Source organism: Cavia porcellus, unplaced genomic scaffold, assembly GCF_034190915.1.
Source record: "Cavia porcellus strain 051 isolate PalLab524CR breed Dunkin Hartley unplaced genomic scaffold, mCavPor4.1 scaffold_20, whole genome shotgun sequence".
Classification (NCBI taxonomy): domain Eukaryota; kingdom Metazoa; phylum Chordata; class Mammalia; order Rodentia; family Caviidae; genus Cavia; species Cavia porcellus.
In genome coordinates this window covers 4,166,115-4,193,438 of record NW_026947503.1, presented here as the reverse complement: position 1 = coordinate 4,193,438, position 27,324 = coordinate 4,166,115, and the positions used below count along the sequence as shown (strand labels likewise).

The 27,324-nt window shown below is 39.6% G+C and overlaps 1 protein-coding gene across 9 annotated transcripts in view; it reads left to right on the top strand.

Moving 5' to 3' along the window:
• The first annotated feature begins 219 nt into the window (after nt 1-219).
• Nucleotides 220-27,324, top strand: part of Znf236 (zinc finger protein 236) — a 142,091-nt gene continuing 114,986 nt past the window's right edge. For 7 of the 9 annotated variants that reach the window (XR_010041346.1, XM_063231419.1, XM_063231420.1 and 4 more), the window contains exons 1-3: nt 220-614; nt 17,921-18,063; nt 19,746-19,910. Coding sequence is in view for 8 of the 9 variants with exons in the window: in XM_063231419.1 (XP_063087489.1) it covers nt 560-614; nt 17,921-18,063; nt 19,746-19,910 (363 nt within the window). In the remaining variant the exon portion in view is untranslated. Of the gene's footprint in view, nt 615-819; nt 8,340-17,920; nt 18,064-19,745; nt 19,911-27,324 lie in introns of those variants that run through there. The other 2 variants (XM_063231422.1, XM_023562181.2) reach the window with 2 other exon arrangements.

Genomic DNA, 27,324 nt, shown 5'->3' with positions numbered 1-27,324 from the left:
TCGGGTGGATGGAGGTTCCTGGGCCTTTGCAGCGGGCAGGGGGGTTTGGCTTGCAGGCAGGAGATTCAAAGCATCCAGAACCGCCCTGGGAAGACGACGGGACCCGGACGCAGGCCTAACACAGAGCAGGCCCGTGTCTGTAAAACACAGTGGCGCATCGCGTCCCTCAGTGCCGTGATCTCCAGCGGGGCACCCCGTCTGCTTCCTGGGCTCCGGGGCCCGCACTATTCCGCGGCCCGCGGGTCGCGGCCTCCGAGGACACTCCCGGGCCGCCCGCGGACCGGCAGGTGACGCGGCCGCCGCCGGGCCCGCGCATGCGCGCCGCGCCACCCCCGCCCCCACAGTGCCCGCGCCCAACGCCCCCGCCGCGGCCCGCGGGCCATGGAACCCGCCGAGGCCGGCGCGGTCCGAACACAGCCGCCCGCGCGTCCGGGCGCCGTCGCCCCGTGAGCCCGGCGGGCCGGGTCTGGGCCGCTCGCCGCCCGCCCGCCCCGCCGGTGCCGCGCGTGCGCGCCGCCGGGAGAGCGAGAGCGCGAGTGAGGGGTGGGCCGCCGCGACGATGCCGCGGGGCCGCCCCCCGAAGGCCCGGGACGGTGCGGCGCGCGGCGACTCCGGTAAGGCCCGCGGCGACCGCCCTAGTCCCCGGATGGGCGCGGGGGGCGCCGGGAGCGGCGCGGCAGGGCGGGCGGCGGCGGCGGCGGCGGGTGCGCGAGTGGCCGGGCGGACGGATACGGGCACCGCGGCCGGGCCCCTCCGCGCTGGGCCTACTTTCCGGGCCGCGGGCGGCGCGGGGGCGGCGGCCTCCGCCTCCTCCTCCCTCCGCCGGCCCGCTCCGCTTCGGCCCCCTCCCTGCCGCGCCGCCGCACCCCGCGCCCCGCGCTCCCCGCCCGTCCTCCGTGGGAGTCGTGGGAAGCGGCCGCCCTCGTGGGGCGGGAGGCCGGCCCGGCCCAGCGTCCCCAGGCCTGCGCGGCGGAGGGCGGCCCGCCCGACCTGTGAGGCCCGGGCGCCGCAGCGCGTTGGGGCGTGCACGCAGTGGGCGCCGGGCTGCCTCGGAAGGCGGCCACGCCGGCTCTGGGTGGCTGTGTGCACGCGGGCGCTCTCCCGCACACAGTAGGCGCCAGGAAGTGATTGTCTCGGGCGTTTATGTCCGCTGTGCTCGACTAAATTTATGAAATACTTGGTTTTGTTCTAGAAGGAAGGAGAAATTCACAGTTTTAAAGGTGGCAAATTAATTATGAAAGACATATCCTACCTTTTTCTCCCAGTAAAGAGGCTTTAGTCTTCCCCTCCCCCACCAAGTTTGGTGAGAAACATTAGGTTTTACTGTGCAGGGAAAACAGACACCCACCCATCTTGTGCATTTTTGGAGACGGAATGGAATGATCTGGTTGGAGGCATTGAGCTCTGCTATGATTACTGTGCTTCATTTCTGGCCTGGGGAGATACCTGGAAATGCTAAGACACTAAGTTTAAGTACTCCTTGACAGTTTGTGCTGTCAGGGTAGATTTTAGCTTTTGGAAAGAATCTTGTGTGGGTTCTTGGAAGGCAAGTGCAGGCCTAGGAATCTAGGGGCGGTGGACTTTGCATTGATTGGCTCTTGATTTTGTACTTGTGGCTGGCTGCATAGGTTAGTGTGACTTGGGCTTTCCTTGGGTTAAGTGCGCTGAAGCTCCTTAATAGCTTGAGAGGAGCAGAGATGCAGATGCCAGAATAAGCTCAAGTCTAGGAAATACAAAAGATTATGTTAAGTTTGTCCCCAGAATCCTTTACAAAGCAGGAGATCATGGGCGTGTGTCAATGCACAGTTAGGAACAGACAAAGTAGTAGTTACTGCTACTGTTCTTGACTAAGTTAACAGGTGTGGAGATAAAGCTGAGGTCATGGGCGTGGTGTACATGAAGTTGTGTAGAAAGGGTACTTCGTGGCACTCTTGTGGACGGGTTGGAGCATTACTACGTGGCTGATAAGGCAGATATAATGCTGATTTCCAAATGGATAACTGCTCAAAATTTTCGCCAGAGGTTGATAATGTCTTTATTGCTTCTTGTAGTTTTGACCTTAGCCTTATTTTGCTAATGGTTTTCTTTTTTTAAAATATGGCTTGTGGTAGGAATGATGGACGTAAAGTACAGTGTGACTTAGCTGCGTGGAAGACGGAAGAGAATTTAACAATTCCACTGACTCGTGACTGGGAAACTTCTTCCCCCGGTGTTCGGTGTTCGCCATCTTAAGACATAGCATCGCTGCTTTCCTGGGATTTTTCAAGCCCTTTCACAAACTGTATAATTCATCGCTTCATCTGGTAGCTTCTTTTCAGAGCTGTGTTTGCAGTTTGCCCCATCCGTAAGGTGGAGGCTCCTAAATGCATGCGTGTATGCCTGCTTGCCTGCTTGCTTTCTGTGATTTTGAGACAGGGTCTCATTCTGTCAAGCTGATTTTGAGTTCACTCTGTAGCCACACTGGCCTCAAATTTGTTCCAGTCCTCTTGCCTCAGCCTCGCAAATGCTGGGATTATAGGTGTTCTCTTTAAATCCATCGCTTGTCAGTCTGGATTTATCTCTTTAACCTGACAGTCACATCCTGATTAAAGCTCTTGAGTAGATTCTTCATCCCTTTGACGTAATCCCGGGGCTGGACCCACAGCAGTCTCAGGCCCCACCCTCCTGCAGGGCTCTCCTGACTTTGTAGTTGTTAGTGCTCTTCTCTTGCTCTAGCATTTAGTCTTTAGTGTCCTTGGCAATGCCACATGTTTCTTTCAGGGCCTTTGACTTTGTCGTGATATATCACCTCCTTTTGTCCTTCTGAAGCCCTAATGTTGCAGGTCTTCAGAGAGGCTGTCCTCAGAGCTGTCAAAAATAACTTGCTCTGCTTTGTACCACTCATTGTCCACTTCAGTGGTTACTGGTTAGTGAAACCCTGCCTCCAACTGAAAAGTGAAGGGCTGGAGGATAGCTGTATGGTAGTGTCTCTGGGTTCTGTGAGGGTACGGAGGGGACACTCTTCTGTTATTTTTTCACAAAAATATGTATGTTAACATGGAACCGACCTATTTTAAATGAATGAATATTTAAAAAGTTGTGTAAATGTCTAATAGGGCAAATATTAGATGTAAGTTCTATAAACTGAAGGTCATTTTAGGGCCTCAATAATTGAGAATGTTGAGAGGTCCTGATAAAATGCTTGAGGAGTATTACTGTATCAGTTACTCTCAGTAGTGATTTTCATAATCTAAAGTGATTTTGTCTATTTTTTGTCACTATTATAAATTTATCCTAAGAAAACTGCAAGGTCTGTAGCAATTTCCGTAGATACCAGAAGTGAAGTTCAGAAAGGCTAATCGATTTGGAAGGTCCACCTAGCCAGTAAGTGTTGTAGTTAGGATTTGGGTCTGCATTTGAGTCCAGAATGTACATTTTGTTTTGCCTTAATAAAAGCCTATCATTTGAGTGAATCCAATAGTTTATTTTTTTATTGGATATATATATATATATAAACACATTAGAGGATGTGACTGTATGTGATGTGTGTTGCTGCTTTTATCCCAGTCCCTCCCCTTCCTTCAACCCAGCTTTCCTTCCTTATTTATGAAAGGTTTGTTACCATTTTTTCCTTCTGTTCTTTTTTTATTCTCCCCTTTCTTTTTCATTCCCACTCTTTCCTTGTTCCCCTTCTCATTTGTACATTTTTCCCATTTTCTGTTATCTATTATACATTTTGGTCCTTACTTATGCATTCAGTTTCTTATACCAGAAAAAGTGTGGTATTTAAACGTGTGTCCGATTTATTTCACTTAAGAGTGTGATCTCAAGGTCCATCTATTTAGCTAGAAATGTCTCAAGCTTATCCTTCTTTATGGCAGGGTAGTACTCCATAACAATTTTTTAAACATAAAAAAAGCCCACAGCTTCTTTATCCATTCATCTGTTGTTGGGCATCTGGGCTGTTTCCAGGATTGAGCTATAAGAAACTGTGCTGCTATAAACTTGGGTGTGCATACATTGCTGAGTAGGGTGATTTTAATTCTTTTGGGAAGATACCAAGGAGGGGTATAGCTGGGTTCAATGGAACCTCTAGTTTTAGTTTTTTGAGGAATCTCCACACTAATTTCCACAGTGGGTTTCACCAGACTCTACTCCCCTCAAGAGTGGAGAAGGGTTCCTTTTTTCTGGATGAGTCCATTTGTGCAAGTTTTTCTTTTTTTGTACTGGAGATTGAATCCAGAGTCTTTACATTGGACTGAATCTCCAGCTGTTTAAAATTTTCTTTAAAAAATTTTTTTAAGGTAGTCTCTCTAAGTTTCCCAGGTGGGACGGCCTCCCCAAATGCTGTGAGTATAACTCTTTCTTTTTAGATTTGCATTTTTTAAAATTTATTTTTTAAGAGAGTAAAATTAAACATAAAAGAGAACACAACAGATCATAAGATAACAATCTGTGTAAGAAACACAGATTTCAAAGCAAGACAACCAGAGATCTTCACTATCACATTGTTTTTTGTTTTCTTCCAAATAGTTGTCCCTATCTTCGCATACAGTGAATTCATACAAAACAAAATAGTATAGAAGACTGTAGCTCTCTTTGAGCACATACTGTGGTAGGTGAGTACTGTTGGGGGTCTGGAGATGCAAAGCAGACCCAAAGACTTGCTCTTGGCTTCCATCTAGGAGAGTGTTAGGGATGGTGGCAGAGACACTGATTGGCCATAGGGAGCAGCCCTTGAAGGGCCTAGGAAAAATGATGTAGAAATTGAAACCTAAAGCCAGGATTACGAATAGGCCTAACCCAGGGAGTGGGGGACAGAAGTCACCCTCCACATACTGAGCATGAGCTCACAGTTGTATGTCATGAGTAAGTGTTAAGGCTGTTGGCATTCCTACAACATGCCTAAAGTTTCCATATGAGTTAATTTTATCCTCATTATGTTCAAAATTCTTTTGTAGTATCTCTTGGGGTTTCTCATAAATTCCTCAATAAGGTGTGGCTTGTTTCCAAACATTTGGGGCCTTTAAAATGGCCTTCTTACTGACTTCTGTAATTACATGATTGTCAGGAAACATAACTTGAATTATTGTAATCATTTGAAATTTGGTGGAGCTTGTTTCATGTTCTGTGGTCATATTTTGTAAGTGTTCCATGTATGCTTGAAAAGAATACATAATTTGGTTTTATTTTTGGTCAATTATGAGAAAAGTAATACTTTTTGGTTTTATTTACCTTAAGGCCTTCTTAATGATTGTGAGGTAGTATCTTGTGGGTTTGATTTACATTTCTCTAGTGATTAATAATATAGATAACTTTTGTATATTTGGCTATTTGTAGGTTTTTTGAGAAACATCAATCTTTTGAGTTTTGTGGCTTTGTTATAGTGTTTTTCTAAAAATTCTTTATGTATTTTGTACACTAAGATTTTAATAGATGCAGTTTGCAGATACTTTCTTCCATTCCCTAGCTACCACTTCTTTGAGAATGCCTTTGACACAGAATTTATGAAGTCCAATTTTTTTCTTGGAGTACCTATAGCTTTTGGTATCATATTTAGGAAACCATTATCAAAGCCACAATCATGAAACTGTTCGTGTATTTTTTTCTAAGAGTTGTATAGTTTAGTTCTTAAGTTGAGAGCTTGGGTCTGATTTGAATTTTTTTGGTACCAGGGATGGACAACCTTGCGTTTACCAGGCAAGTGCTTAAGCCACTGAACTAAATCTCCAGCCCTGAATTAACTTTTATATATGGTGTGAGGGGTTAAGGGTCTGAGTTCATCGTTAAGTGTAGTCATCCACTTACCCAAAGTCATCGTTGAAGAGACTGTGGTTTCCTAATTAAATTATCTTGGCACTCTCAAAAGTCAGTTGATAGTGTAGGTGAAGGTTTTTCTGGACTTGGTTCTGTTCAGCTGGCCTGTGTGTTTCCTCATGCTAATTCTACACTGTTTTGTCAGTTATATCTAGATATATTAAATACCTTATAAATTATTTTTGTACTAGTTTGTGTCATCTCACAAATTGATGATACATGTCATACTTAGAAAACACTTTCTATACTTGGTAAGAAATACGTAACTGTGCATCATTGTGCAGCAAACTAAGGCGTTCATGTTCTTTCTTGTATTATCAGCTTGAAAATACTTGGCAAAGAACATTTGGCAGCTGGATAAAAATGTGATGTACAGTGGTATTAGGTGCAGTGGTATAAAACAAGACAACTGTGCACTCTGATAGTGTTAGTTTTCTGAAGATATTACTTAGACTAGCCATTCTTTTTGTCCAAATACAAAGACAGAAGTCCTTATTTACTTTAAGGAGCTTATGATTGATTAAATATGATAGCTGTTTACCATAGAAAGTAATTCATGGTATATACAACACTTTAGCATGTTGAAGCTTCACAGTATTGTGGGGAAGAGCCGTGGAGTCTGGAGCCAGTTGGAATACCAGGACTTGCATTGGTAATGGCCAGCTGATAAATGAGTCACGGCTGAATACCTACCTGTGGCAGGAGTTGGCAGGCTTTTTCTCTAAAGGACCATATTTAAATGTTTCAGACACTGAGGATTATCTGGCTCTGGAGCACTCAAATGCGCTGTTGTAACTTGAGAGCTGGTATGGGTAATATGTCGATTAACGGTTATGGGTATGGTCAGTCAAAGTTTGTTCACCAGAAAGCTAGGCTATAGTTGGCTAATGCGCAATCCAGGGAAAAGTCTGGAATACAAAATAAAATTGTGTATTTTAGCAGTTTACTTTCAAGTAAAGTATGTTGATATTTAACATACTGAGAATAACAGCAGTTGTGGTGAATTGCTAGTGAATGAATTTTTGTTTTTGTTTTTTTTTTTTTTTGGTACCAGGAATTAAACTCACAACCTTGGACTTGCCAGGCAGATGCTTATGCCACTGAGCTAAATATCCAGCACATAGTCCATGAATTTTCAAGAGAGCTCACTTATGTAATTAGTGCTCAGAATAATAGGACGTTAACAGCATCCTAAGAAGGCTCCATTATGCTCCATTCCTAGCAATGCCTTCCTAAGTCTAGCCACTGTTCTGACTTGTATGGCATAGGTTAGTTTTTGGCTATGCGCTGAATGTTTTTTAAACAATTAAACCATATAGAATGTCTATTTTGGTTGGGTGTGGGGGCACATGCCTGTATTCCCAGCACTTGGGAGGCGGAGGGAGGAAGATCACCATCAATTGCAAGCTAGCTTGGACTACACAGTGAGTTTAAGCGCAGCCTGAGCTGCATGCTGAGACCTTTTTTCAAAAATAAATAAATAAAAGTCTTTTTGTCTGTTTTTTTGGTGAATATGTGAGATTCATCCATGTTTTTGTAGAGTAGTACTTTGTTCAGAGTCTGAACTTCTCCAGTGTATTTACCCATTCTGCTTTTGGAGCCCATTTGTGGTTAGTTTCTGCCTGATATAAGTAGTTTCATTATGAATATTTAAACTTACCTTTTTTTGTGTATTTCTGTTGGAGATAAACCTAGGAGTAGAATTACTGGATTCAAAGGTATGCAAGTGTTCAGCTTGGGTTGGTGGTGCCGAGTTTTCCAGTGTGGTGGTGGCACCTTTCACTCTCCCTAGGAGTACACAAGGGTTACAGTTGTACCACAGCTGCATCAGTCCTTTCCGTTTTAGCCATCCTGATGGATGTGTATTTTTTAAAAAGTTTACATACAGTTTATAAATTGGATCTTCATAGTAACTTTGTTAGTGGGAAAGACAGAAATCATTATCTTCCATTTTGGGTGAAGAGAGATTATTTGGTTGCCAGACACCTACAACTAACCACGTACCAGCACTGACATGTCCTTGTTTTCTGGCTTCATATCTTGTGGCATATATGTTCATATTTCAGTCTTGCAGGGTTTTTTTTTTTTTTTTTGGTCTTTTTTTGAGACAGGGTCTCGCTATGCAGTTCAGGCTGGCCTTGAGCTCACTTTGTAGCCCAGGCTGGTCTCGAATTCGCAACGATCCTCCCGCCTCAGCCTCCCGAGTGCTGGGATTACAGGCGTGAGCCACCATGCCCGGCAGTCTTGCAGTTTTTAAGACACACTAGGGTTTTCTTTGACCTTAGAGGAGCTGTCACACTGTGACTAACATCCCTGCTCTGAGAGTAAAAGTACATGTGTTAGCACTGACGTGACTTGTGTGTTTGTAGAGATGAGAAATAGAATGATGGCAATAGCCAAAGCAGCAGTTGTGCTGTATGTTGAAAATCAGTTTTCCTGCATCAGAGGAAGTGCTGTGCTCACCAACACCCTGCTGGACCATGATTATCCAAAGGCCCTGTGACTTAAATTGTGATTGTCGGATTCTGTCTCCTAGCTAGAAGGTGAGGCTATGGACACTAAAAGTTTTGTTTTGCTATAATGTACTATATTTTTATTAAACTTGGACAATGACTGTGTAGGACTGAATATACATACATGTGCCTGAGTTTAAAGTCTCCTCGGAAAAACAAACCTGTTATGTACTAAAGCATGTGTTTCAGTGGCAGTTGATACACCTTTTGGCAATGATGAAGGAATAGACCAATGTGAGGAAGGAAAAGGAGAGCTTTATAGAAATACAGATACTGACACAGTAGGTGTTGAACGCCCATTTGGGTCTAGGTGAGCTTGTTCCTGGGAAATTTTTTCCCATAAGACTATAAATGAACTGACTAGACTAGCGAGTTTAATAAGTTCTTTTCTTTCTTTCTTTTTTTTTTTTTTTTTGTCTTTTTGAGACAGGGTTTCACTATGCAGGCTAGCTTTCAACTCACTTTTGTAGTCTAGGCTTGCCTCTTAACTCACAACTTCCCAGTACTGGAATTACAGGCATGTGCCACCACACCTGACTAATAGGTTTTGCAGCAGTTCTGGATCACCAGTGTATTCTAGTATCTTTAGTTCTGGGTCACCAGTGTATTTTATATCATTTATCATGTGAATACCAACATTTTAGAATATAATTGTTTAATTGAAACTGCTTGTGATTTTGATAACTAGGGTACTTTAGCTTGGCTCTCAGTTGAATGTATTTTACATTGGAAGAATGTGTGCTTTGTTGGACTTATCCATTGGCATGAAATGTTAAAATCCACATTCATGTGTTATCTTTATGTTATACACTTGTAGAAACTGGGCTATCATTTTAGAAGCCATTACTTTGAGAGGAGGCATAATTGGGAGGGATCCATGAATTATTAATTGAAAACTAGTTCTATTTCTGTCCCTGGCTATGAGATTTTTGACCAAGTAGTTTAGTTTTCCTGAAGTCTGTTTCCTTAACTATCCAACCTTGACAGGAACTGTATGGTGCACCCCCTCAATTTTATTTTTTGTTTAATGCTCCTTGAATAGGTAATATATTATCATGGTTCAAAACCCAACAGTGATACTTGTGCTAGTGTTCCTTCTTAGTCTCCAGCTGTATTTTATTCAGGTAATGAATACCAGTTTTTTTTTCTGTAGTTTTGCAAAGGCATATTTTATACAAACACAAGCAATGCATGCATTTTATGTCTCTGTACTCCGTCTCCCCCTTAAAGAGGTGTTAAAATTTAGAACATACTGCTTTTTCCATGGAATGTAATTTGAGGATTCCTTTTTTAAAATTCTTGACTTTTTTATTGGTGCATGAGAATACATAATAATGAAACTTGTTTCGATAATTAGTGCATGCATGTAACACATTGTGATTATTTTTATCTTTAGCAACTGCTTCTACCTTTTTTTCTCCTCCTTGACCCTCTTCCTCATCTTTAAAAGTCATCTGTTCTTTACTTATTTATTTTTACATTGCTTATATAAGAGAAAACATGCAGTATTTAACTTTCTGAGACTAGTTTAATTTGCTTAACATGGTTTCCAGTCCCATCCAGTTTCTTGCAAATGACATTACCTCATTTTTTGGGTTTGTTTTTGTGTATGGTATCAGGGATTGAACTCACAACCTCATGCTTGCAAGCAGGAACTATGCTGCTAAGCTATACCCTCGGTCCCGTTACTTTGTTCTTTAAGGCTATGTAGTGCTTCATTATGTATGTGCACCACACTTTCTTTATTCATTTGTTGAAGGCATCTGAACTAGTTCTACAATGTAGCTATTATAGATTGCTCCACGATAAATGGAGCAATCATTGTAGTACACTGTCTTTAATTCTTTCAAGAATGTACCAAGAAATGGTATGGCTGGATCAAAGGGTGTATTTAATTTTGGTGTCTGGAGGCCTCTCCATACTGATTTTCATAATAGCTGACTAGTTTACTTTCTGTTCACCAATCTGAGAGGGTTACTTTTCCCCTATACCTTCACCAACTTTCATTACTTTCGCATTCTTGATGACAGCCCAGCCATTCTATATGAATTACATTTTATTCCCAGAGGGATACCTACCAAAGAGTAGAAATATCTGATAGGTAACAGAAGCATTCCAGTGGGTACAAGTCCTCTTTGGCCTCTTCCTGCCTCTTTGGGTGTAGTCCCTTTTAGTAGACACTTACGTGCCTCAACTGGGGCTGCTGGAAGGGTCCATAAGGAACATAAAACAGTGCATTTCAGCTAACTAGAGTGCAGCTGAAGGGTGGAGGTGCATAGGGTGAAATAGAAATGTCTGGTGGTATGTAAGCTGGGAAATACTAATCAAACTGTAGGTGGAGACCATGAGCCAGCCAGGTTAAAAGCTTGAGGAAGCTGAAATAAAATTACTGGTTGTAGCTATCTACAAATATTTAGCAAATACGTTGTAGGTACATAATATGTGCGAGGCTTGTGAAGTCTTTGGCAGTAATGAGGCAGAAAGGGTACACAGGCTCTAAGTTTTACTTGATGAAGTCCAGCTATTAAACTGTGAGAGCTGATCAGCACGAGAGGAGCAACCTAAATGGAGAAAAGAAAGTAGGAAGGAGTCTATTATGGATTAAAAGCTGGTGGTCAACTTAATGCCAGCTGAATTTAATCAGGATGGTGGTGAGCATAGATGTTCCCACTGAGGAAAGTTAGCAGCATAAATAGAGACATGGAAAGGAGAGGCTAGTTTCTGTGTGTTTCTCTTAAGTGTTGCTGTTTGAGCCGTTGGTTCTCCTGGAGGAGTTCCTCATGACTAACTTCCCCCATGTGAGTTCAACCATTATCATCAGAGGAGCTCAGGACCTTGTTGGTGACAGTGGCTGTGGTTTACTTTGGGGGAGCTCTGGTCCTTACATTGAGCATCGCTTCCTGGCCCCCGAGAGAAAGACGTGTGCTGCTTAATCTCCAGGACAAACTTGTCATGCTGGCTTTTTGGCATCTACTCAACTATTCTTATCAGGACCTCTGTGTCACTGAGGATGGCTATAATGCTTTTCAGGACAGCCTTGATCTTTGTTTTGAGCGTGACTTCTTGGCTCTAGCATAGAACTCTCAACCTACTAGCACAGCTCCTTCACTCCACTGGCATATACTTTCTAGCTTCTACTACTGACCTTTGGGCCTTCCTAGCACAGATCTGTAAAAGAGACTGGCATGAGTCCTTCTCGTGGGCTCTAGACCGCCAGTTGGACTTATCAGAGGTATTTCATGGGCTCTAGGTCTTCATCTGGACTCATGCAGGACATTGTTGTGGGATCCAGGCTCTTGGCTGAATATGCCGGGTGTTTGGTGTTGTGGATAGATTTCTTGCACTTTCTTATGTTAACTTGGGTTGACCATCATAAATAATACTATAAATTCTGTGTCCTGATCCTAATTGTTCTCCTGCCAACCCCTGACTACAACAGAATCAAAAATAAGAAAGAAGGGATGGTAGAGATTTCCCAGAATGGTAATGACTTGGAAGTGGGGATGGTGACTGAGACTCCTAGAGACATCCATGGAGGTGGACAAATCGGTATGTTGAGCAAGAAGCCCTCATGTTGCCTGCCCCAGGGCTGGTGTCTGGAAGGACCGCAGCAGTACTGGAGAAGGGCTTGCAGGACTGCAGTGCACATTAACACCACAGGTAGGAAGGGCAGTTGTGTCTTAGATTTTTATTTAGAATGCAGAAGTAAAAGCAGGTAAGTTTGGAGATTAGTGCAGTGACTTTTAGAAATTTAAACATATCTCATTTTAATATTAAAATACTTCATCCAGGCCCTGCTGGTGGGTGCCTCTAATCCCAGCATCAGGGTACTAAGGTGGGAAGATCACTGTGAATTTGAGGCTACATAGTGAGTTCAACACCACCTTGGACTACATAGCAAGATTCTGTCTCAAAAAACAAAGAAACAAAAAGCAAAACCTTTAAATTTTAACTACAGAGTACATAAACGTTTGTCATGAGGTGCAACCTTGAGTTAAATCCATGAATGCAGTACATGTGATTGGAACTTGTCACCATGCCAGAGAGGCATTTTATGAGACCAAAATATGTTGAATGTGATGGTACTCATCTGTAATCCCAGCTACTTGGGAGGCTGAGGCAGCAGTATAGCAACCTGGGAAAGTTAAGGAACTTGCAGTCCTCCTGCCGTACCCTTTCAGAGTGCTGGGATTACCAGTGTATACCACATGCCCACCTGTAAGTTAGTGAGATATTGTCTGAAAATAAAATTTAAAAAAGGACTGGGAATTTGGGTCAGTAGTAGAGCAATCTGCCTAACATGTGTGAGATCTGTTTTTAGGTTGGAGATAAGAGACTGTATTAGGGTTTTACTAGAGAGAACAGATATAACACGAGATATACATATGTAAAAGAAACAACAAGATTGGCTTATGATGGTCAGCCAGAGAGTTAGATGAGGAAGCATGCAGAGGGTGTTAACACACTGGAGGCTGAAGGATTCAGTCCAAGGTCTGGAGTTTACCCTAGTGTCTTGTGCAAGTCCACACCAGCAGGCTGAGGGGTCTGCAACCGAAGGCCAAAGGTGCTACGATGAAAGGCTGAAGAGTCTATCCTGGAAGCCAGGAGACCACATCTAAACAAAGGAGAAGACTGGAGCTTCTCCCAAGAATAGAATGCATTCAGCCTTCCTCCTTCTCTTTTATGCCTCCAGGTGATGAACCACCCTAGGGTGGGTCTTCTATACCTTGGGTGTAGAGCTGCTAAACCCATTTAGTTTAGCTTCTAAATGTCTCATATTGACACAATCAATCAAGCACTACTGAGACTGACTTCTACCAGTAAGATTTTAGCTGCTTAGCCTAGTTTTCTGGGCATGGTCTAGGGAAAAGAGTGATTTTTTAGGCTGGGTTGTATAGACCCAAATCATCATAAGTCAGGCCTGGCTCAGGTACGGAGTAGGGTGATTATAGAGTGATGGGTAGAGCATTAAATACATGGATTAGCATTAAAGACATAGCCATGTTTATAAGTTACTGGTAGATTCTTGTTCCTGTAGTATTAGGATACATTATTTTATTTTCCCCAACTTGGAGATAGACTATTGTTTTTGTGATGGTAAATGGACAGCTATTATATACTATTTACAATCTTTCATAAAGAGCTAAATTGTTTTTAAAGTTAGATTCAAATTACTTTTGCAATCAAGACTGCTTAGATATTTTCTTCTGGATTGTTGGGACAGGATCTCATAGTTTAAGCTGTTCTTGAACTCGCTGTGTAGTACAGACTAGCTTCAAACTATTGGCAGTGTTCCTACCTAAGTCTCCCAAATGCTGGGATTACTCTTGTGGGTCACCATGCGTAGTGCAAATATTTTTTGATCATCATGCAATCAGTTTGTTTGATTTTTGTAGTGAATTTAGAGCTTTTGGTAGCAGAACAGGTGAATAATTAAAGCATGCTGTAGTCATGTTTTTGTGGGTAAGATGACTGTATAGTTAAACTATCTTGGATTTGTACCTGCTATCCCCCCAGATACCAGTGAGTTCTTAAAATGATTTATCCTCTGTCTTTGTACGGGGGCAGAAACAGAAGCCTGAAACATATTGTTCAGGATGAGCACTCAGATCTTGCTAAATGTATTTGCCTTTGTGCTTATTATATATGTGTGGAGTGTGGCAGAAAATACCCGTATTGAATTGAGAGACACTATATTCCAGTGCCAAAAATATTCTGTAAAATTCTTCGAGCTACTGTTTAAGAATGCATCCTACAGGGGCCAGGGATGTAGCTCAGTGATATAAGCACCTGCCTTGCAAATGCACAGTGGTAAATTCAATCCCAGGTACCAAAAAAAAAAAAAGGAATGCATCCTACAGAAGGGAAAGTACCCAAAAAAAAAAAAAAAAAAAAAAAAAAAAAAAAAAAAAAAGGGTAAAGAGCTCAAAAAATTAACAATGTGGTGTGTGGTGGCACACAGTTGTAATCTCTGTAATTTGGGAAGTTGAGGCAGGAGGGTCACAAGATCAAGGCCAGCCTGGGTAATTTAATGAAACTGTCAAACAAAAGATTAGAAAAGTTTAGGAATGGATGTAGTTCAGTGCTTTCTTGAGTTCAATCCCTAGTACTAATATGCCTCCCCTAGTTAACAAAAAAAGTCCCAGTAATCCAATTTAAAAATAGGCCAGTGATGTGAGCAGAAACTTCTCAAAAGAATATAAATGGCCAGCAAATATATGAAACAGTGTTCAATATTATTAGCCATTAGAGAAATACAAGTGAAAATTGCAATGAGAAAGTATCTTATGGAATCAAAACATTAGAAATGCTGGCAACGATGTGGACAAAAGTGAATTTTTTTTTTTGTCTTTTTCCTTTTTATCAATACCGGGGATTGAACTCACGACTGCCTGCTTGCAAGGAAGGCACTTATGCCGCTGAGCTAAATCCCCAGCCCCGAAAAATGAATTTTTATACACTGTTGGTAGAAATAGAAATTGGTACAGTCACTATGAAACAGTATAGATCTTCCTAAAAAAACTAAAAATAGAATTTCTAAGTATATGTCTGAATGAAAGGAAATCAGGGTAACAGAATACCTACATGTCCATATTTACTGTAACTCTAGTCATGCTAGCCAAGACAGTGAGTCAGCCTAAGTGAGTGCTCATGAGCAGAAGAATGGGTAGAGTGCATGTGTGTGTGGATGGAACGCAGTATCACTCATTCAGAGGGAAGAATGGTATCCGTCATGGTGCGGCAAAATGGATGGAGTGGGGGCACATCATGTTAGGTGAAATAAACCAGCCACAGAAAGGCAAATGTTGCTTGTTCTCTGTCATACGTGGAACCAAAAAAAGAAAAATGAACCTGAAAGTGGGATAGTAGAAAATACCTGGACTAAGAAAGAGAAGAGAGCAAGGGCGAAAAAGGAAGGGTGGGTGAAAAAAGGGTAATTGGACATGATTAGTGCTACTGTATGAATGCATGGAATAGAGTTAATTTTAACATAGAGTTAATATGGATTAATAAAAATATAAGAAAAAAGCCCAGCCACCCTCAGGAAGGGAGGCCCACTCTGCAGCTGCCGTGCGCTAGATGTCTTTCTCAGATCATCTGCCCTTGCAGCTTCCCTGGCTGCAGTTGACATAGGCGTGACACGGCAGGTTCATTCGGGAACGCTCACCTGTGGCCGGCGGTAGGTTCAGAGCCCTCACCAAAGGGTATGCTAGTTCAGTGGACCCCTTTCTGGGCCATGCATGCCCAGGAGCCAAACACTGAGTGAACCTGAGGACATGGTGGACAGAAGGTGTTGGGAGGAAGGCTTTGGTGCAGAAGGGTGGTCCTGGGAAGGGTAACAGTCTGCAGGTGCTTGACTGTGACGTACGCTCCGGGTGGAAGCCCTTCTCCACTCACGCTTTTTCTCTTTCTTTCCGTAATGGGGTTTGTCGGCAGGGCTTTGTACATGGTGGGCAAGTATTCTACCACTGAGATCACAGTGCTTTTAAGACTTTGTGACATGGTCTCACTAAATTGTCCAGGCTGGCTTCAAACTTTTGATCCTCCTGCCTTAGGTTTCTGAGTAGCTGAGTTATGGATTTGAGCTATCGCACCCGACTCCAGTCATAGTATTGCACACAGTAAACAGTATTACAAGTTTTGCTTCTACCAAATTAATATCATGTTATCACTGTTTGGAAGAAGGGGCTTACTGAAAGTTGTAATTAATTATGTTGAGCTTTGTTAAATAATAAAGATGTTTCTTGGGAAAATTTTAAGAAAAGTCTTAGTTTATAAATAAAAACATCTTTCACATTTCAAATGGGTTAGTTTCATGTCTCTGGAGGCTTCTTTCTCTCTCAGTTCTAGGAATTGAACACAGCCTTCACTCCAAACTATACCCCAGCCCGTTTGTATTTCCTGTTTGAAACAGAGTCTCCCTAAGCAGTGAAACTGCCCAGACCAACTTTCAATTTGTGACCCTTCTGCCTCAGCCTTCCTTAGCATGGAGATACCGTTGTGTACCACCTGTCTGGCTCTTTTAGGCTTTTATCTGTCAATTACAGTTTAAATCCCTTCTAATTTTGGGAAATGCACCATGACTTAATTCTTCTTTTCCCCCATTCCTCTCCTTTCAGTCTTTCCCCTTTCCATTTACAGAAATTTTGTTTCCATTTTTTTCCTTCCATTCTCCTTCCCATTTGAAAACATTCTTCTGTGTTGCTCCTTTTACCCTTCAAGTTTGTAATACATAAAAATACAATATTTCAACCGGTGTGTTTAATTTATTTCATTTAAAATCATGGTTTAGAGTTGCATCCGTTTATCTAAGAGAGACTCAGGTTTGTCCTTTATGGCAGAGTAATCCTCCATTCTATATAAATTCCACATTTTCTTTATCCACTCGTCAGTTGATAGGCCTGAGATTTAGCTATTACAGATTGTGCTGCTGTAAACATGGGTATGCATATATCCTTGTGGCATGATGCTTGTAACTCTTCTGGGAAGACATCTAGAAGGAGGACAGACATTTGGGCCTATTGGAGTCTCTAGTTTTAGTTTTTAGGAATCTCCATACTGGTTTCCGCAATGGTGGCACCAGTCTACACTCTCACCAACAGTGGGGAAGAGTTCCTTTTCCCCCACAGCATTGCTAGCATTTGTTATTGGTTGATTTCTTGATGATAGCCATTGTTTCTAGAGTAAGGTGAAATCTCAGTATTTTCATTTGCAGCTCTCAAATGACCATTATGTTGAACATGTTTTCATGTGTTTATTTGCTATTTGTATTTTGTCATCTGAGAAATGTTTATTTTAGATGCCCATTTTTGAATTAGGTCTTTAATTTGATGGGTCTGATTTTTTGAGTTTTTTTAATATCTAGATATTTGTTCTTTGAATAACTGGTAAAATTTTTTCCCTTTCTATCTCTTCACTGTGTTGGCAGTTTCTTTTGCTGTTCATGTTGGGACACTTTCTTTCTTTTTTTTTTTTTTTTTTTTTTTGTCTTTTTCGTTTTTATCGGTACCAGGGATCGAACTCACGACTGCCTGCTTGCAAGGCAGGAGATTATGCCGCTGAGCTAAATCCCTAGCCCTGGGACACTTTCAAAGAGACTTAGCAGTGAGATTGTTCCTAATGCCTTCGAAAGAAATTAAGTGGACTTTCGAAGTTAGAAAGAAACTGTTATTTCTAAGATGAGAATATGTAATGTATTAACTAGTGATTTCTTACTGTTTATTTTTTAAATTTTGTATTACTTGTACCCTTTCTCTGTTTTTTCTTTTTCTCCTTAAATAAAAAGAAAGAAACTGTCTTTGGTGCTTATGTGTGTGTGGCGTGAAACCTCAGGGGACTACTCATCTCAACCCATCTCATTTCTAGTTTTTTTTTTTTTTTTTTTTGGTACTGGGGCTTGAACTCAACTTTGTGCTTACCAAGCAAGCACCTGAACTGCTGAGCTAAATCCGCAGCCTCATTTCTAATTTTAAGACATACCAATTAAAAATATTTGACATTAATTTTACATAATTAGGTTGCAAAATAATAACCAAATAACATAGTTTGATTTATACAGTGAGAAACAATAACAACTGGCATTTATTGTCTATACTTACGCACTTTCATAGATGGAGTTTTAACATTGGATGCGGAGAACACTGATTATGACTGTCCAGTTCCAAACTTCCATAAATGTGAAATCTGCCTGCTGTCTTTTCCAAAAGAGTCTCAGTTTCAACGCCACATGAGGGATCATGAGCGAAATGACAAGGTATGTATTTTTACAAGGCATATCAGTAACATGAGCATCAGGTGTTATAAGATAATGAAATCTAAATTTATTTCTTCTAAAGATTATTAAATTGTTGGGTATTTTATTTTGTATAAACATTTTGGCAAATTTTTGAGGGCTCGTCCTAGTGAATATAACTATGAGTGGACAAATATTATGAGTGCAAATATTTTCAAAATTTGCAGTAGTTTCAGTTTCCTAAATGACTGAACCTGAGAGTTTATTTGTTTGGTCATTCAGGCTGGGTTTGAACTGACTGTGTAGCACAGGCTGGCTTTCAACTAGCTATAATCTTCCTGCTTGAGCTTCCTGTGTGCTGGGATTATAAGCATGCACCATCATGCTGGCTGACCAGCAGGACATTTTATCCTCAAGTGCTCTTGCATGGCATTGTAGGGTTTTAAATGTGTGCCAGCCCCTAGACTGTCTTTTTAAAAATTTTTCTTATATGTGCATATTAGAATTATAGGATAATGGAGTTTATTTTGGGAAATTGGTACATCTTTATCTTTTTTCATCTCATTACCCGCTTCTCTTTTTCTTTTTGTCTCCATCCCAGTCTCCAACTCTAAAAGGCTAGCTCTTGGTTTCTTGTCATCTCACTTATTTATTGGTTTATTCAATTTTTTAGTATTCTTATAGAGAAAGCATGTGATATTTAACTGAGCCAGCTTTATTTCCCTTCTACGGTACTATTTTAAGTAGGGCTTTGAATCTTTTTTTGTGGTACCCCTTGTACATATATCAAGAATATTAGTGTCAATAAAACAAAGAAAAAAAACCTCAGAATATTAGTGTCTACTCTAGTGGAAGACTGCCTGATGGATGGAAAGTGGCATTTAAAACTACAATTCCAAAGTGAGTGCTGACGTTTCTCTGATACGCTAATGTAAGCCAGTGATGGGCAGAAATGCAGCTCTCCTGCCTGGGGCTCAGGGAGTCACTTCACTTCCCGCTCCGTGCTGGGAACTTGCTGCTCTACAGTTACGCTGGCAGTAGGCAGCTCTGGTGCTCACAGACGTTACTGCCCTCGCCTGACAGTGCAAAATGTTAGAGTCCCTGTAATTTAGAGAGAACCACCAGGATTGTGTCAGTTTTTTACCAGTAAGTGGGCGAATACCTTCTAGTTGGAATCTACAAAAATCTATATGATTACATATTTTATTTGGAGTGGTACTAGTGAGTTGGTCAGAAGCAGAAGGAAAAAATAATGGATTGAAGTTTCTCACATCTGTTTTCATAGAGACTATAACTAGATACACTTGTATGCAGTATTTCATGGTAGGAATATTTTTTGGAAACATATATTTTCTTTATAATTTTTTGAGATGGGCTTGCAGGCACATGTCTATAATTCCAGCATTTAGGAGGCTGAGGCAGGAACATTGCTCTGAGTTTGAGGCCAACCTAGACTACAAAGTGAGTTCAAGGCTAGGCTGAACTGTATAACAAGACTTGTTCTCAAAAAAAAAAAAAAATTGTTTAAGAAATCATGTCAGTAGCTTTATGCTGTCCCTTTTGGATGTATTGACGCATAACCAGAAGAAACTTCAAAGTGTCTGTACATTATGGTACTTATTAACGTTTTAGTAACCTTTATTGGACAAGCATCTGTGGAAAGATTGTATTTTAATGGCTTTTATACTTTTTTCTCCAAATAGCCACATCGATGTGATCAGTGCCCCCAAACATTTAATGTTGAATTCAACCTGACACTTCATAAATGTACCCACAATGCAGATGACCCTACTTGCCCTGTGTGTAACAAGAAATTCTCCAGAGTGGCTAGTCTTAAAGCGCATATTATGCTCCATGAAAAGGAAGAGGTAATTATTTTGCATTATCTTTTGTTAACTAACTGATAAAACACATCTAATCCTCGGAAGGACTTCAGGTATAAACTAGTTTTAAAAACTTTTCTGATAGATTTTAAAGAGCCAGTAATTGTCATTAAATTTGTTTCAACTGATCTCTAGTTCACTGGTAAAACATTTTATTTTCTGGCCCCTGTTAGTAATTTATGGTAGATCCATGTTAGCGGGTAGTACATTTGCAGGGTAAAGCATGTCTGCATTAGCTGACAGCAGTTCTTTCCTGTTGTTCTGCACCCTAACCCCAACCAGAAACCAACTTTCATAGACTGCAGTGCATGCACAATGACTTTGCTGTTATATATGGTATGATCTCCTCGCCGGGTTCTTGGGTCCTCTGGTCACCATGTCTATTCATGGTGTCAGAGCAGTGGCTGACCCTAGAAGTGCCATAGACCAGAGTTTTGAAACTTCAGGAGCCACAATTTTAAACTGGGTGGTTGGGTGGGCCTACTTTGAAGTGTAAGTAGCTGTTGCTATTAAACTGTACTCCTCTTACTCCTCCTCCCTGATTATTGTGAAAATTGATAAGAGAAGAAAATAAAAGTCACTTCTAAATCTGAGATAATTACTATTGTTGTTTGGTATATTTTCTTCCTGTTTACATTGCATATGTAAAATTTACATCCTAAAATTTGAATTCATATTTTCTACTTGGGTTGTATACTTTTTATTAAATGATTTTGATTCTTATTTTAAAGTAATGTATTCTTATATTTTAAAACATTATATAACTAATGCATGTTTTGGAAAAAGTTAGAAACATCATAAAACATTCGTATCATAAAAACATATTATCATATGTATTGGGGTGCAAAAAAGGTGAGTTCATAGAAACAGTAGAATGGTGTTACTGTTCAGGGTGGGGTTCAGGGTGGGACTGAGGCCACAAAATTCCACTTAGATAGGAGGAATAAATTTAATAGATTTATTGTGTGTTATGACACCTGCAACTAAAAGCAGTGTTTGTTTGAAAATTGCTGCAACAGTAAACTTTGTTTTCTTGCCACAAAAAAGTAAGATAATCATTTTATATATATGTATGGATAATGTATATGTACACACATAAGTATGTAAAACTATAATATATGTGTATATGTATATCTATATGTACACATATAATTTTACTTGTTCATTAAAAATTAATTAAATTAATTAATTTAAGAGTTTAAAAAATCACCTGTAATCACATCATTTAGAGAGATGAATATATAGTCTTTTAGGCTGTTTAGTATATACACATTGCATTATATGTAGTTTGTATTATGTGATCTGCTGCTATACAATCTGTTTTATAAGCCACATTTTCTAACATGCTTTTGATAAATGCATTGTCTTTTCACTTCTTGGATCATGAGTGTTTTCAATATTACTATTTTAAATTACTTTATTAAAGTTTTTTACATCTGGACTTAGCATAATAATATCTAGTCATTTATTGGTCATTAATATTTTTTCAATGTTATAAATGAGAAATCTTTATATTTAGATCTCTTTATGAATCTTTAATTATTTCCATAAGGTTGATTTCTACTATTGAGTTTAGTGAATTAATGTCTTCATATTTTAGTTTCTTTATAGAATGTCACATCATGGTCTGGAAAGCGCATGCTAATTTGTACTTTTATTGCAGAATGCTTCTCGCTGAATTTATTACACTCTACTTGTTATATAGGAATGCTTCTCATTTTACCTTACACAGTTTATTAGCTGGGGTATTAATTGATATTTTCTCTTTGGAAAACATTTTATGGTATCCAAATTTTAAATTATTAGGAAAGCTTTAATTATTAGAGATGACCTTGATTTTGTTATATTTTGTTTTTGTTTTTATTTCATTTTATCTTTTTTATTAATGCATTATAGGTATATATAATGATAACATTCATCATAGGAAATTTGTAACTGTACATGGTATGTCTTACTTTTTTTTTTGTCTTTTTCCTTTTTATTGGTACCAGGGATCGAACTCACGACTGCCTGCTTGCAAGGCAGGCGCTTATGCCGCTGAGCTAAATCCCCAGCCCCTTATGTCTTACTTTTTTTTCCCATTCCTACTTTCCCATCAGCCCCTCTTCCCCTCCTTATTGATAAAACATTTGTTTCCATTTTTTTCCTTCTATTCCTATTTTTTTCTTGTACCTTTCTTTGCCACTTCTCTCTCTTTTGTTTCTCTTTTCATTTGAACATTTTCTTCCCATTTCTCAATATCTATTATACATTTGGGCCTCATTACACTTTAGGTTTCTCACACCAGAGAACAATGCAGTATTTTTTGATACTCGGAATCAAACTTACAACTTCACGCTTGTCAGGCAGGCGCTATGCTGCTGAGTGATATCCCTGGCCCAACAATGAAGTATTTAAACATGTGTCTGTTTTATTTCACATAACAGTGTGGTCTTATGGTGTGCCCATTTATCTAGAAATGTCTCAAGCTTTACCTCCTTTATGACAGAGTAAAATGCCATTGTATAAAGCACCAACATCTTTGTCCATTCACTTGGCTCTTTCGAACATTTAGCTACTACAAACTGTACCAGTAGAAACATGGTTGTGGGGCCGGGGATTTAGCTCAGTGGCGTAAGCAACTACCTGAGAAGCACAGGTTGTGAGTTTGATCCTGGATGCCAAAAAAAGAAAGAAAGAAACATGGATGAATGTATATCACTGTGGTTGGATACTTTCAGGAAGGTACCAAGAAGGGGACTAGCTGAGTCAAGTGGAACTTGTAGTTTTAGTTTTTTGTGGAATCTCTACACTGATTTCCATACTGATTGCACCTTCTACACTTCCACCAACAATGAAAAAGGATTCTTTTCTTCCCGCATCCCCTCCAGTATTTTGTATTGGTTGATTTCCTGATGTTGGCCATTTTTTCTGGAGTGAATTGGAATCTCAGCATTGTTTTAATTTGTCTCTCAAATGACCAGTGTTGTTGAACATTTTATCATGTATTTATTGGTCATTTGTATTCTTCTCATCTGAGAAGTCTCTATTCATTTCAGATGCTCATTTTTGGATTAGGTCTTTAAATATTGGGTGCATCTGATTTTTACATTTAATTTAATTAATTTTTTTTTAGTTCTTTATGTATTCTAGGTATTAGTCCTTTATCTGAAGAACAGCTGACAAAAACCCCATTCTGCGAGCTGTCTTTTCACTCTGTTGATGGTTTCTTTTTCTGTGCAAAAGCTTTTAAAAGAGATGAAGTCCCACTTGTTGATTTTTTATGATATTTCCTGTCCAATCAGGATTTTGTTCTTAAAGTCTTTGTCTATACTAATGTCTTTTTAAAAAGAGTTCTATCTATTCTCATTTCCAGAATAAAGATTTAGTGTTTCTGTTTTAATATTTAGATCTGTGATTCACTTTGATTTTAGTTTAATGCATGGTTAAAGAGAGAGTCTGATTTTAATCTTCAGTATGTAGAAAGCCAGTTTTTCCAGGAACATTTACTTTTTTATTTTTTGTTATTTTTGAGACAGGGTTTCACTATGCAGTTCTGCTGGCCTTGAGCTCACTTTGTAACCTAGGCTGGTCTTGAGCTCACAGTGATCCTCCTGCCTTGGCCTCCCAAGTGTTGGGATTACAGGCATGCGCCACCATGCCTAGCTTCCTGGACCATTTATTTAAAAAGGCTATCGTTATTCCAGTGAAGGTATTTTGCTACTTTGTCAAAAATAAGATAGTTGAGTGTGTTTGGAGTTATTTTTGCATTTTCTAATCTGTTCTATGATCATCAGGTTTTTTAGGCTAATACCATCCTGTTTTTATCATGGTAGGCTTTGTAGTATAATTTCAAGTCAGGCATTTTGATGCCCCCTGCATTGCCTTTATTGCCCAGAATTGCTTTGCTATTCTGCGTATCTTCAGGTTGTGGGCTTGTTTTCTGTATTTCTGTGATGTATGCTGTTGGTGTTTTGATGAGGATTGCATTAAATCTGTATACCAATTTTGCAAGTGTGACCAACTTCAGTATATTGGTTTTGCCTGCCCAAGAACAACAGGTGTCTTTCCCTTTTCTCATATTCTCTTTGATCTCCTTTTTCAGAGTACTGTAGTTTACAACCTGAAGATTTTTTTGATTCTTAGATGCTGTATTTTATTTTGGGGGTGCTTTTGTGAACGGTGTTATTCCCCTAATTTCTTGCAGTGTGTTTGTTATTTGTATACAGTAATGCTATTGATTTTTGAATATCCAGCTATGCTCCTGAATTTAGTTACTAAAGCTAGGAGCTTTTTGGTGGAGTTTTTGAGGTCTTCTATGTAGAGTATCATGTCATCCACAAATAATGATAATTTAATTTCTTTGTTTCCTATCCTTATTCCTTTTATTTTTTTTCTTATCTAATTGTTTTCGCTAATGTTTCCAAAACTGTATTAAATAAAATAGTGGACATCCTTGTCTTGTTCCTGATTTTAGAATGAAAGTTTTCAGTTTTTGTCCATTTCATATGATGCCAGCTGTTGGTTTGCCATACATGGCTTTTATCAGATTGAGATAAAGACCATCTATTCCAATTTTCTGTAGGGTTTGTATCATGAATTTGTGTTGGATTTTGTAAAATGCTTTTTTTGTATCTATTTAGATGATCATAAGTTTTTTGCCCTTGGCTCTGTTCATGTTGTGTATTACATTTATTGATTTATGTATGTTGAACCATCCTTGCACCCCTGGGTGAATCCTTGCTGGTCATGGTATATAATATTTTTGATGATTTGCTGCATTCTGTTTGCCACTGTCTTATTGAGTCTGTTATCTTACTTACATTTATATTCTTTAGGGAGATTGGCTTTTGGTTCTCTTTTTGATTGGATCCTTCTCTGGTTTTGGTTTCAAGGTAATGTTTACTTCCAGGAATAAATTTTGGAATATTACCTCCCTTTCAGTTTCATTAAAGAGTTTGAGAAGCAGCAACTTTAAATCTTTTCTAATTTTTCTGTAGAATTTATCAGTAATTGGTTAGGGCCTAAGGTTGCCTTTGTTGGTAATTTTTAATTACATCTTTGATCTCATTGACTAACATTGGACTATTTAGAATTTTTATATCTTTAATTTAGTTTTGGTAATTCATGTGTATCTAGGAATCTGTCCATTTTTTCCCCTATGTTTTCCATTTTTTTAAGAATGTAAGTTCTTGAAGTAAATAAATACAGATGAATTTCTGGATTTCTGCAGTGTCTGTTGTTCACCCTTTATGTTCCTAATAGCTTGGATTTTAGTTTTCTTGCGTGTTATGAATAAAGTTGGCTAAAGGTTTGACAATTTTATTTAATCTCTCAAAGAACCAAGTCTTTGATTCGTTGATTCTTTGTATTGTTTTCTTAGTCTCCGTTGCGTCAATTTCTGCTCTGATCTGTATAACTTCCACAATTTGCACATCTTTGGGCTCAGTTTGCTCTTCTTTTTCTAGAACTTTGAGGTCCAACATTATGTTGTTTATTTGATCTTGCTCTATTTTTCTGATATGAGGATTCACTGCTACAAATTTCTGTCATAGGATTGCTTTTGTTGGGTCCCATAAGTTCCAGTACATTGTATCAGCATTATCATTTAATTGTAAAAGCTCCATTTGTTCTTTAATTTCATCTTTGTCCGATTGGTTATTTAAGAGCGTGTTACCTAATTTCTGTGTATTCATGAAGTTCTTGTGCCATTGATTTCCAACATCTTTTGCCACTTATGTCCAGTTTCACTGCACTATGACTGATAATATGCATGGGATAATTTCACTTCGTTTGCATGTTCTGTTAGGTAGTGTGTGGTCTGCTTTGTAGAATGTCTCACATGCAGCTGAAAAATGGGCATTTTGTTGTTGTGAGGTGGAACTTAGATATTCCTAGATACATTTGTTCAAAGGTTTAGTTTAGTTCTAATATTTCTTTGCTGATTTTTTTTCTAGTTGATCTGTTTATTTGTGACTGTGGTATTGAAGACCCCCATTTCAGCTCTATTAATACTTACCTAATTTTTCATGTTCATTTGTGTTTGTTTCATATAGTTGTATATACTGATTATTGGTGCATATATATTTATGATTGTTTTCTCTTCCTCTTGGATTGTTCTTTTTCCAAGGGTATAATGACCTTGTGTCTCTTAATCAGTATTGATTTGAAATCCACATTATCTGCAAATAGAACATCTTCCCCTGTTTTTGTCAGGTTGCTATCACATGGAGTATTATTTTATACACTTTGACTTTCAGTCTGTTCATTTCTTTTTGTATTAAATGTGTTTCTTGTACAGAGCATATTGTTGGATCTTGCTTCTTGATCCATTCTTCTAGTCTGTTTGGTAAATTGAGAGCATTTACATTAGTGGTTGTAAGTGACAGGTATTGAGTTATCCTTGTCACATACTGTTGATTCCCTTTCCTTCACCACTGTTTAATTGGTAGCCATGCCTAGTAAATTCTTTCTACTGGGATTCATGGAATTGTTGTCTTCATTGTCTTTTTCTAGCATATCCTCCAGAACTTTTTTGGAGTGCTGGTTTGTGGGTCATGGATTTCTTTAGGTGTTCTTTATCATGGAAGAATCTTATTTCTGAACTGATTTTGAAAGATTGTTTTATGGGGTACATCAATCTGGGTTGGAGGTGTTTTTCTTTTAGGGCTTGAAATACTTCAAGCTTTACTTAAATTGAGGATTTGTGTTGAGAAGTCTGATGTGATTCTAATGGGCTTTCCTGTATAGGTGATTTGTTTCTTTTCTCTAACAGCTTTTAATATTCTGTTCTTGTGTTGACTTTCTGGAATCTTGACCATTATATGCTGTTGTATTCAGGGGTTGTGAGGAGAGCAACTAGAATCAGAACACAGAATTTATAATATTTTATGATGGCCACCCAGAGTTTAAAAAAAGTGCAGGAAATCTGTCCACAACACTAAAGACCCATAATATTCAGCCAAGGGCCTGGATCCCACAACAATGTCCTGCATGAGTCCAGAGGAAAACCTAGAGCCTATAACAATGTCTTCGATTCCAACTGGCAGTCTAGACCCATGACAAGGGCTCACACCAGTCTTTTATGGATCTGTGCTGGGAAGGCCTAAAGGTCAGTGGTGGAAGCTAGAAAGTCTATGCTAGCAGGATGAAGGAGCTGTGTGGTAGGCTGAAGATTCTATACTGGAGCTGAGAAGTCACGCTCATAAGAACCAGGGCTGCACTGAAAAGTTCCACAGCCATCCTCAGTGACAACAGAGGTCCTGATCTTCTCTGATGATAAGAATGGTCGAGTACATGCTAGAAAGCCAGCATGACAAGTTTCTCCTGGAGATTAAGCAGCACATGTCTTCTCTTCTGGAGCCAGGAAGCGATGCTCGATGTAAGGACCAGAGCTCCCCCAAAGTGAACCACAGCCACT